At 41.0% G+C, this 12985-nt stretch overlaps 1 protein-coding gene across 22 annotated transcripts in view; it reads left to right on the forward strand.

The window, feature by feature from the left end:
• The window catches only part of DLGAP1 (DLG associated protein 1), a 906793-nt gene that overhangs the window by 729008 nt on the left and 164800 nt on the right, over window positions 1-12985 (forward strand). For all 22 annotated transcript variants that reach the window (XM_046025114.1, XM_046025116.1, XM_046025110.1 and 19 more), the window contains one exon: window positions 2497-2737. In XM_046025114.1, the coding sequence (XP_045881070.1) occupies window positions 2497-2737 (241 nt within the window). The remainder of the gene's footprint in view (window positions 1-2496; window positions 2738-12985) is intronic.

Below are 12985 nucleotides of genomic sequence, written 5' to 3' on the forward strand. Positions count from 1 at the left end.
TCTCTCTCTGTCAAATAAATAAATAAATCTTTTAAAAAAAGAAAATAATTCTTTGTAATTATTTATATAATAATTTCTAGTTTATAAAAATTGTAATTCCTATAAAGAATTGTTCTTTATAAAGATAAAACTCAGAGTAGCGGCTACTTTTGGAGGGATGATGGGTATTATGGCTAGGATGAGGCATATAGAGGGGTTTCTGGGGTGCCTGGAAAATCTGTCTTTCTTGACCTGGGTAGTGGTTACAAGGGTATTTGCCTGATTATAATTCATTAAGTTACACATTCACTTTGCGTGGTTTTCTTTTTTTTTTAACAGCTTTATTTTATTTTATTTTATTTTATTTTTGGAGATTTTATCTATTTATTTGACAGAGAGAGAGATCACAAGTAGGCAGAGAGGCAGAGAGAGGGAAGCAGGCTCCCTGCTGAGCAGAGAGCCCAATGGGATGCGGGGCTCGATCCCAGGACCCTGGGATCATGACCTGGGCTGAAGACAGAGGCTTTAACTCACTGAGCCACCCAGGTGCTCCCACTTTGTGTGGTTTTCTGTATCTGTATATAATAAAAACAAAAGGTTAAAAGAGATGAAGAAGGAGAATCCTGTTAAGAAAGAAGTCTAATAAAGAAGGTTAAGTGGAAAAAAAACAGAATGCAGAATTATATTTACTCTATAGTCCAATTTTTTATGAAAAGTAGGGAAGGGGGCATATATACCGTCTGAACAGTCAACCAAATTTAATAGTTATTACCTTAACAGGGATCAATATTTTATAATTTCTTTGCAGTGTTTGACATATTGATTAATATTAAAATCTAGTAAATGATATATACATTGGTATGTATATATGCACACATACACACATGCAAATAGTTTTACTTTTTACTTAATAGTTCACAAAACAGTTCCTTATAAAATATAAAGAAATCCTGTACATCCTTGACCCAGATTCATATTCATATTCCTTTTGGCTAATTTGCTTACTTTCTCTATTTGATAATTAGTTACAAATATCATGTCCCTTTACCTACGAAAGCACTTCCAAGTATTTCCTAAAAATCAATGATATATATACATATTTAGTTTTTTAATATGGAGTGAATATGTAAGTATTAGTCTTGAAGACATGCAGGGATTTTATGTCAAATTAGATAAAGTGTGTAAAAATCCTATTTTAAGCTGCAAAGAATCTTTATTTAAAAAATGGATGTCTTGGGGAACCTGGGTGGCTCAGTGGGTTAAGCCTCTGCCTTAGGCTCAGGTCATGATCTCAGGGTCCTGGGCTTGAGCCCCGCATCGGGCTCTCTGCTCAGCAGGGAGCCTGCTTCCTCTCTCTCTCTCTCTCTCTCTGCCTGCCTCTCTGCCTACTTGCGATCTCTGTCAAATAAATTTTTTAAAAACATTTTTTTAAATGGATGTCTTTTCCACTTGATATGCCTTAAGGTAATTGGTTGCTTCTATCTGAAGTTTAAAGAAATGTACCATTATCAGAGTATGTCCTCCAATAACACAAAAATGAAGAAACAGCCAAAAAATGCAATCATTTTCAGTATTTGCTCTAAGCTTACTTGTAGTTTAATCTTAAATTCTTTTTTTTAAACTGCTAAATTCTTAATTTTTGACTAATTTAATATTAGGGAAATCAGACATGAAGTTCTAGAGGGTGGCAGAATTTTGAAGAATGCTCCCATGTCTCTATCAAATCAGCTACAATGTGAGAAATTAACAGGAGCGCCTGACTTGTGTTTTGTTGTTTTGTTTTGTTTTTTTTCTTTTCTTTCTTAGAGGTGCTCAAACCCAGTGCAAGTTATGTACAGAGGGATATAAGTAAATAAAATCTGGTTTCCTAAAACACACACACACACACACACACACACCAAGACTTCATTTGGAAGATTTTGAAACACAATTTGTGGACTCTATCAGCTTTTTATAAAGAAGAACGAAACCTTCTTTAGATAGTGTGTGTAGATTCAAATTCCTATAGTGCTTTTCAAGATTTTGACATATCTGGGTTTGGTCTATTTTTGTGGAAAATGAGAGTATCTTGCCAGAAAATATAGGGCTGCATTGAACACTGAAATTATTTGACAAGTTGGTCAATTCTAAAAGCACCGTAATGAAAATACTAGTTTCCAAAATGTTTAGACAAAAAACTGTCGCCCTGAAACACCTGAACTCTGACCGTGGACTGAAAAAACTGTTTCCTGGGTTTGCGTTTATAAATAAGGAGAATTAGCTCCTGGGCAGGCACTAGAAGAAGACTTCCCAATGCCACCTTTCTTTCATTGTGAAAATAAAGCTCTTTTTCTTTAGAATTGACTGTTCGGGGTTCTGCTACGGACTGGAATACAGAAGGGATGAGATGCGTTGGAGTTTCATGGAATCCGAGGGGGCTCTCTCACGGAAGGGTGGAGGGTGAAGTCTGGAGATGCTTAAGGGAGAGGGTGCTTCTCCACTAGGTGGAAGCAGTCATGGTACCCCCCTCTGCCGCAGGTGAGCGAGATGGAAGTGAACGGGCAGTTTGAGTCGGTGTGCGAATCGGTGTTCAGCGAGCTGGAGTCGCAGGCGGTGGAGGCGCTGGACCTGCCCGTGCCCGGCTGTTTCCGCATGCGGAGCCACAGCTACGTGCGGGCCATCGAGAAGGGCTGCTCCCAGGATGACGAGTGCGTGTCCCTGCGGTCCTCCTCCCCACCGCGCACCACCACCACCGTGAGGACCATTCAGAGCAGCACCGGTGAGTGAGCGAGCAGAGCGCCTGTCCCCCCTGGGGCTGCCATGAGCCTGGCCTCCCAGCCCCAGGCTACAGAATATCCCAAAAGACTACACACGGTGTCCTCCTCACTGTTATCACATAATCGCCAGGAACATAATGCCACCCGTGCCATACAAAGAATGGTTGTGCCTCCCTGCCTGCCTCTGTCCCCTGGCTTTGGCCACATGCACAGTCCTCTCTGCCTCCATCTATGGCATCAACAGAGAAACTTCAACTACAGCACCAAAGCCGGGGAGGGTCTTTCCCAGATCCCCACACGGAATCCTAGCAGCCAGCAAACTCATCCTATCAGCTCCTGCTGGCCACAGTCAGGCTCTTTTTGGGGCGATCCTTAGGCAAGTGGATTCCCCTAACTACTGAGCATCACACTGTGAGAATGCCTTTTTTTTTTTTTAAATTCCAAGATATCCACAAAATGACTATCCCAAAAGACCAGAAATATCACTGTAAGAAAATAGGGAAGAAACGGATGGTCCAGATAGATTAATTGAACATCTTATGAGTTTTCTTTCATTATAACAAAGACGGATTTCATTATTTTAAAACCTTCTCTCATATGTATAGAGCACCTCCTTTTCCCTCTAAAGTGCAGTCAGGATTATGCAGTTAAACTGTATTTCTATCAGATTTTAAGCAGAAAAGCACAGAAGAGCTTCACTGGTTTCCATGACACTGAAACCTGCACGGGAATATAGCCATGGGTTAGATATGACAATGTGTGTGTTGGCGGGGGTTTTTTTATATTTATAATATTTGGGTCCAAGAAGAAAATCTCCTCCATCTTAATTAGGCTTTTAACTGTATGATTGATTTAAATCAATCAGAAGGAAAAGCCTGTGCCAGAATACCACAGTATTCAATGTTACTTCTAGGGCATCAAATGCCAGAAATGATCCTTCAGCGTATAAGTTTTACAGCCATGAGAAGTAATGGGTCCTCAAACCTGAGTTAAAATCCTATTAACTAGAGATACGGAATGGAGGTAGCAATTTGTAAGAAACCATGAGAGGTTAAACATGAGTTCACCTCTGACCAATGCAAATTAAGGTATCAGGATCAGGAAGAAGGATGCTTCTAGAGAGCCCACAGGCTCCACGCCTCTGCAGGGAGCTCAGCCACACAGTGGATGCCCACTCTGGCTCACCAAGAAATTCTGCAAGAACACCCACAGATGAGGTTAACAAGTAAGGTTGACTTCTATAATGAAAAACAAATTTTCAGTCATCCATGGGCATATTTCTGTGTGTGTTTGTGTTCATGCAGTGAGTGTAATCTGAAGACCTGCCCTGTGCCTACGGCACATCACTGTGTCTCTTATTGTTCCCCATTTGCACCACTCCCACCCCGCCCTTTCCCAGTGTCTAGTCTACCGCTCGCTCGAACAGTCTTGCTGCCTGCCAGCTGTTTTCCTGTGCTGAAATCGCTCATTACATACACAGTACGTGCATCCTCGCCTAGGAGTGTGAGGGGAAGGAAAAGGGCCAATGGCTGACTCCTTCCCCCTCAAGGAGCAATGCTGGGATAAAGTGGCAAGAGACTCCAGAAGGCTTTTTTCTGCTCACCTCTCAGAGGATTTGTGATTTTGTCAGTGGAGACAATTTACTTACATCTCCCACATCCGTCCTCACCTCGAGCTGTGCTCTTCGCCCCACACAACAGGATGTCTGACCTTTCTGAGACCTTTCCCAGATACTCTGGGAGGTTCCTAGAGTTCAAACAATAGGACTGCTAGAGAAAACTCAGGGTGCCTGTTAAATCCGAATTTCAGATAGTCAATAATTTTGTAGTGGGAGTATATCTCAAAGTTGCATGGGGCATACTTATGCTAGAAAATGATTTGTCTTGTTTGGAGTATTTGCTAAATCAGACAAGCCTACCAGAGAAGGGGAGTAGAATCTGGGAGGGTGTGCTGTGTTGCTCCTTTTAGAATATACATTGACTGGAGGGTCTTCAGCTGGGGACCTTATGAGGGAGAACACCCCAAAACAGAGAGAGGTAAATGAAAATACCAGAGGTGATTACATCATTCCTTCTTGGGCTCCATGTGATTCATCATAAGTCCTGGGCTGCATCCACCTGCCGGCAGCTCTCAGAGTGGGAAGGCTCCATGCTTGACTGCAGCTGCAGGGCCTCAGAGGCAGGGAGATGTGACCCGCCCCTCCCCCCAGGAGTGGGAAAGCATAAAATACCAGATTTTTGCACAGGGCAACTGGTGATGTCACCCTTCATCACACTAAACATTATGATTGATGATCTCTACAGTCACAGAAAAATTAACAAGTTAAGGACTAAACCATGGTACTAGCTTCTAAGTAAGCCCAACAGACATTTTATGAATGTAACCTTAAGAATTCTAATATCACGTTGCAGTTTCTCTATGCCACAGATTTGTTCTTCTAAAAAGTCATCATTTTATGATATAATAAGGTTCTCCATTCATTCTACCCCTCCCATTACTCCTGTGTGCTCTTCTCCCTTTCACACACACACTTTTCCTTTTCTCTCCCATGATCTCAGTACTATCATATTAATTTTCTTCTACTGGTTTCCTTCTTACGTTGAACCAAATGGAATTTCCTGTAGAAAACACAGAAAATCTACTTTCTCATGGGACCTACTAATTTTTGAAAGGATGTGCTCATTTGGGGAAATCAGGAAACTACTTTGCTCTAATTTTAACCATTTCCCCCATGTACACAGGTCAGATTTGCACCCGTGTTCAGTAGGATGTGATGTCGATTTCTCCTTCTCCTTCTTTTCCTGTGCTCATTATTCTCAGATACTCACCACCAATTCTTTTTCCTAAACTTCCTTTTGCCTGGAAAAAGTTCTTCGGTTTTGTCAACTGCAGTTATTACTATAATTTTTTTCTCCACAACAATGCACATGCTGAGTCTTTGATTTTTGTGTCAGTCCATTCTAACTATTCAGATTTGCAACACAATATATTAAGCTTTTCTCTTCCAGCCTTGTCCATTCTCCATATTAGCAAGATGAAATCACAAACAAAAATCCACAAGTGTCTTACCATGTGAGATTTTCATGAGGATGGGCTCAGCCCTAAGTGCCCTAATGATCCCCGAGCGACCTGAGCAAGAATGGTGACTCGTCCCAGAAAATCAAGGCAAAGTAGGAACTGAGTTAGAGAGTGACTTACAGTTATGCTTCTTTTGCTTTATTGACCTGTTGGCTTATGTAACTATGATAGAATCTTATATTCTCTCAGCCTGTAATCTGCTCCCAGCACTCAAGATCTCCCCATCTAATATGTGACAAGCTTTTCTATAAAGCCACCGTACCCAAGACTATTAAGCTAGGATTAGAGATACTGTAGGAAAATACAATTAAACAGTAGAGCAATTAACCTCGGACTGGGAGAAAACAAGCACACTTACCTCAGCTGCCTGAATATTTTAGATAAAAGTAGAAATAGGTGCTGAAAATAGAGTCACGCATCTACCTCAGGGTAGTGGATTAAACTTGCCTCGTGTGGAATATACCAACCCAACTGTTTGTGTTTAAGAAGAATTTTTTTTTTTTTACTTCCTACACTGAGCATCTAAGACCTATCAAAATCATTACCACATTGTAGCTAAGACAGACAGACTTGTACTTGGTGAACAAGCAAACACATTGTATAACAATCATCAGTGGAGACAACCATACGGATATAGACACACACTTGGTCAGAAAGACAAAAAATAAACTGTTCGTAGTGGTTACCCAGCAAGTAGTAGGTGAAAGAATCAGTAGGGGCAGAGGGAAATATTTTAAATAAGCATTGCCTTTTATGATTTTAAAAGCCAATATAATGTTTGGTTAAAATAATACTCAATTATTGTATGGTTTCACTTATTTGTGGAGCATAAGGAATAACACAGAGGACATTAAGAGAAGGAAAGGAAAAGTGAAGGGGGGAAGTCAGAGGGGGAGACGAACCACAAGTACTGTGGACTCTGAGAAACGAACTGAAGTTTTAGAGTGGAAGGGAGTTGGGGGATGGGTGAGCCCAGTGGTGGGTATTAAGGAGGGCACGGATTGCTTGCAGCACTGGGTGTTATACGCAAACAATGAATCATGGAACACTGTATCATAAACTAATGATGTACTGTATGGTGACTAACAACACAATAAAAGATTTTTAAAAATAAAATACTTGGACAGAAATGGCAAACTATCATGATATAGAATTCTGGCTTTTTAAGAAAAGCATTCATTTTGAAATTACATGCTTTTCAAAGAAGCTTTATGTAACAATGACATAAATTGATAAAAGAGTAAATAGGTTCATTTGCCACACTGTGGCTCTTAAAGTTTGGTGTATGTGCTCTGCTTTTTTTTTTTTTTTTTTTTTAATTAGGGAAAGCCTTAAAAGTTTACAGAGTTAAACTGATTTTTTCCTTCAGGAAGCCCCCAGAGGGGCACTTGGGTGGCTCAGTCTGTTGAGTAGATGCTTTTGGCTCTGTTCGTGATCCCAGGGTCCTGGGATTGAGCCCCATATAGGGCTCCTTGCTTGGCAGGGAGTCTGCTTCTCCCTTTGCCTCTCCCACCCCACCCTACCCCCCCGCCGCTTGTGCTTGTTCTCTCTCCCCCTATGTCAAATAAGTAAATAAAATCTGGAGGGAGGGAGAGAGGTAGGGAGAAAGGGAGGGAAGGGAGGAAGGAAGGAAGGAAGGAAGGAAGGAAGGAAGGAAGGAAGGAAAAGGAAAGGAAAGGAATTGTAAACAAAAAAGTAAAAAAAAAATTTTTTTTAAGCCTCCAGAAAGGTCAATGAGGCCCCAGGATAAAGCATCCCCCCAGGCCAACAGCGAGTGTCCCCCAGAGATTACACAAGAGATTACTCTCTTGTTTTATCCTAGACCACTGTTCTTGCTCAGTTTAGCAAAAGCAGGTACCCTTTGATCAGCTGAGGTTGGGGCTCAGGTTCCAAGAGTTCTTCCACTGGCTTGAGTCTTCACCCCCAATCACCCACCCCATCCAGGATACCCCATCCGGGTACCTTCATGTACCCTACCTTCATGCCCTTTCAGTCCCATACACGCTGCTTCCCATCCACCCCCAATAACAACAAAAATCCTTAACACACAAGATCGTGAGCAGAATAACATTAAGGCAATAATTTATATTTGCAATACACATAGTAGGGATTCAATAATGGAGGAAGAAAGGGGAGAGGAAATGCAAAAAAAATACTTGCTTTTTTTGCGATATAACTGACATATTACATTGTGTATGTTTAAGATGTGCTACCTGTCGATTTGACACGTTTCTATATTGGGATGTGATTATCACCATCGCATTAGCTAACACCTCCTCCAAGTCACTTAATTATCATTTGTCTTTTGTGGTGAAAACATTTAAGATCTAGTCTCTTAGCAACTTTGAAGTATCTAATACAGTATTGTAGACTATAATCCCAATGCTATGCATCAGATCTCCACAACTTATTCATCTTCTAACTGCAAGTTTTTGCTTTTGACCAATATCTCAATTCCCCCACCCCCTCAGCCCCTGTAACCACTATTCTACATTTACCACTAGTTCAGCTTTTTTAGACTACACACATACATGATATCATATAGCATCTGTCTTTATGTGACTTATTTGACTTAGCATAATGTCCTCAAGGTTCCCATCCATGAGGTCAAAATGCCAGGATTTCCTTCTTTCTCATGGCTGAATAATATGCTTCTATATATATAAACCACATCTTCTTCATCCATTGATGGACTTAGGTTGCTTCCACATCATGGCTACTATTAATATCAAACAGCAGAAAAATACTTATATACCTCACAAACTTCATGTTTCATGATTGGATAATCAAGATAACTTTCCTAGGAAATAGCATCGCTATTAAAACAAGCTGAATCATAAAACATTAGCAGAAAAAACTTCTACATCATCTAGTCCAGAGGTCTGCAAACTACCATCTATGGACCAAATCCAGCCCTCCACCTATTTTTATAAAATTTTATTGGCACAAAGCCACTCTCATTAGTTTACACATGGCTGCTTTCACTCTTTAATAGGCTTTAACAGTAGACCTGAGCATTTGTTGCAGAAGGCCAAAAATATTTACTATCTGAGCCTTTACTGAAGAAGGTTACCATCCCTGATCTAATCCCCTGTCCCCCATTTTAAGATAAGAAAACTAAGGTGGGCTTCTATCTGGACGCAAAGTCAGAATAAAACCCCCGATCCTCCAGCCATAGCCTTTTGCTTGTTTGGGTCCCAGCTCTTGGAGTTATTTATTGCATGATTGTAAGTTTAATCTAAACTCATTTTCTTTACATGTGAAATGAAATTAGAGTGCTGCTTCTCTTGCCAGTGTTAATGATCACTTTTGGAGCATCCTTAGAGTTCGGAGAAAGCACACTTCTTTTACGAGGCACTAATTTTATTAATAGGTTGTTTTTATAAAGCGGTGAGAGAAACGTTCAGAAGTCCAAGGGGACAGACAACAGCCAGAAGTGTTTTGAACAAAGGGCCTTTCTTTTCTAGTCAAGATAAGATCAAGTAGTAAATATTCAGATATTACCTTGTTCCTCTGCTAATGAGGTTCCCTTCCTTGAATTTCTCCAACCATCCAAGTGAAACTGTAGACCAGCCACTTACTCCCATCTGAGGAGGCTTAAAAAAAAAAAAAAAGGCATGATTTGTAGCACAACTTATGCCTTTTACGAGGTTATCTGTCTGGTTTTTATATCTGAGAAAACAGACAGTGGTAACTTTCCAAAGCGTTTTGGCTTTAACCTTCCCTATCTTCTGTGGGACACTTGAATTGGAATTCCTCTGTATTCTAGTAGAAATATTATGAAATCATGAGATGCAAAAGTCTTATTAGATAGAGAAAGAAATAAAGTCTGAAGAATTTCTTAGGCTCTCATCTCCTCTAGTTGTTTCACTGTATAGAAATCACCTCTCAGGGTTGCCTGGCGGGCTCAGTGAGTTAAGCAGCTGCCTTCCACTCAGATCACGATCTCAGGGTCCTGGGATCAAGCTCTGCGCTCAGAGAGGAGTCATCTTCTTCTTCTCCCTCTGCCCCTCCCCCTGCTTGTGCACTCTCTTGCGACCTTTCTCTCTCAAATAAATAAAACCTTTGTTTAAAAAATCACCTCTCATGGAATAGAGTGGCAAACTTCAAGATGCTGTGCCCTGTAGACAGTCCTGAAGGCCACCTTTGCCCATATGAGGGATTGTCACATGACCAATCATGAAGGGGCTCCAAGGTTTTCTCGCCATAAGAGTGTAATGTGAAGTTCAAATCAATAAGGAAGTAATAAATCAATAAGGATGATTATGAAATCATCAATAAGTATTATGTAAATTATTAAAATGCCTCTATCCTGGCTTTGATTTTAGATCTATCAATCTGGCTTACTTCATTAACAATGATAACAGCTAACCTTTCAGCACTTACAATTTGATAAGCATTTTGACCCAGCTGCATGGACTCTCTTGTGTAATCCTAATGAATATTCTAGGACACATATGTAATATATTATCATTCTCATCAAACAAAAAAAAATTGAGGCTTAATGAAGTTTACACAACTTAAGGCCCTACTGCTAGTAAATTACAGAGCAGACTCTGAAATTCTCTTTACTGATCCATGAATGTTTAATATAGTATATCTCGAAATAATTTAATACAAACCTGTCTGATCTAAAAGCTTTTTTTTCTTTTTTTTTTTCCTTTTTAAAATTAACATATAATGTATTATTTGTTTTAGGGGTACAGGTCTGTGATTCGTCAGTCTTACACAATTCACAGCACTTACCAGAGCACATACCCTCCCCAAGGTCCATCACCCAGCCATCCTATCCCTACCCTCCCACCCCCCAGCAATCTTCAGTTTGTTTCCTGAGATTAAGAGTCTCTTATGGTTTGTCTCCCTTTCTGGTTTCGTCTTATTGAATTTTTCCCTCCCTTCCCCTATGATCCTCTGTCTTATTTCTCAAATTCCTCATATCAGTGAGATCATATGATAATTGTCTTTCTCTGATCGACTTATTTCACTCAGCATAATACCCTCTAGTTCCATTCACGTCACTGCAAAGGACAAGATTTTGGTTTTTGATGGCTGCATAGTATTCCATTATATATATACATACACACACACCACATATATATATATTCATATATATCTCACATCTTCTTTATTCATTCATCTGTTAAGGGACATTTGGGCTCTCTCCATAGTTTGGCTATTGTGGACATTGTTGCTATAAACATTGGGGTGCATGTGCCCCTTCAGATCACTACATCTGTATCTTTAGGGTAAACACCCAGTAGTGCAATTGCTGGGTCATAGGGTAGCTCTATTTTCAACTTTTTTTTTTTTTTTTTTTTTTTTTTTGAGAGAGAGAGAGATCACAAGTAGGCAGAGAGGCAGACAGAGAGTGAGAGGGAAGCAGGCTCCCCGCCGAGCAGAGAGCCTGATGTGGGACTCGATCCCAGAACCCTGAGATCATGACCTGAGCTGAAAGCAGCAGCTTAAACCACTGAGCCACCCAGGTGCCCCTATTTTCAACTTTTTGAGGAACCTCCATACTGTTTTTCAGAGTGGCTACACCAGCTTGCACTCCCACAAACAGTACAGGAGGGTTCCCCTTTCTCCACATCCTTGCCACACCTGTCATTTCCTGACTTGTTAATTTTAGCCATTCTGACTGGTGTGAGGTGGTATCTCACTGTGGTTTTGTTTTGTATAATAAGCTCTCTTCTTTCATGCTTTCTTCCCACAAATTTTTATTTAGCTTCTGCCATGTTTAAAACCTATGTTTTCCTTAGATTTTTCTTAAAAAAAAAAAAAGTCCCTTTTAAAAAAAAAGTTTTGTTCATGTATTATTGACATGGTTTTTCATGTTGGTTTGTATAAATGTGAAACACCTGTTTAAAGTTAAAGAAGTAGGAAAAAAAATAAAGTTAAAGATGTAGGGGCACCTGGGTGGCTCATTCGGTTCATCAGCAGCCTTTGGCTCATGTCATGATCCCAGAGTCCTGGAATCAAGTCCTGCATCAGGCTCCCTGCTCAGTGAGGCGCCTGCATCTCTCTCCACCTGCTACTCCCCCTGCTTATGTGCTCTCGCTCTTTCTATCTGACAAATAAATAAACAAAATCTTCTTTAAAAATAAATAAAGATATAAAAAAAATAAGGGAGGTGGCTAAAGACAAATGTACAAGTACATATGGAGAAGTACCCTCTGGAAAAGACAGAATAACTACCTGAGCAAGCTCTTCCACAACAAAGTATAAAAATACTATGTCAAGACCAGTTGGAGAGGCAGACATGCAATCCTGTGAAAATCCCAGTCCTGATACAGAAGTTTAGTTGGAAAAGATCTCACAAATATTGAATTTCTCCCTGAGGAGCAAGGGGTTTGTGCTCCATATCAGGCATCCCAACCCTTGGGACCTGCACTGGAGAGATGAGCCCCCCAAAGTCTGGTTTTGAAAATGAATGGGGTGCACATTCAGGAAAGCCATTAGGCTGTAGGGTATGGAGACTCCACTCTTTTTTTTTTTTTTTTTTTTTAAAGATTTTTTATTTATTTATTTGACAGAAAGAGATCACAAGTAGGCAGAGAGGCAGGCAGAGAGAGAGGAGGAAGCAGGCTCCCCGCGGAGCAGAGAGCCCGATGCGGGGCTTGATCCCAGGACCCTGAGATCATGACCTGAGCCGAAGGCAGCGGCTTAATCCACTGAGCCACCCAGGCGCCCCGGAGACTCCACTCTTAAAGGGTTCACATGCAGACTCCTTCTCCCCAGGATCCAGCACAGAAGCAGCAGTTCATAAATCAACCACACAGTATAGGAAAGAAATTTATTTGCTACTCTTAAAGCACCTGCTAGAAAAACAGGAGCCTGTTGGGACTCTCTCCAGGGACAGAGATGTTGGCAGCACGATTTTTGGTATTCTCCCTCTACCCTGCAAGCGTGGGCAGTGGCAGAGGCCATTTTCTCACGCTCTCTCTAGCCTGCTAGCTCTGACAGATGTGTCCCATCCTTGCACACCCCTCCACCATGACCACATCTAAGCCAGTCAGTGGAGAGCCCTGGCCCTGAGCACTAGTCCACAACTCTGCCATAGTTGCTCAAGGCATGCACCACAAAAAGGGGACATCTCTTCAGCACACTCCAGTGGCCAAGATGGATTGCATTTGGGGCCCTATGGCTCTGAAACAATTGGAGAAACAGGCAGG

Source organism: Meles meles, chromosome 12 (genome assembly GCF_922984935.1).
Source record: "Meles meles chromosome 12, mMelMel3.1 paternal haplotype, whole genome shotgun sequence".
NCBI classification, from domain to species: domain Eukaryota; kingdom Metazoa; phylum Chordata; class Mammalia; order Carnivora; family Mustelidae; genus Meles; species Meles meles.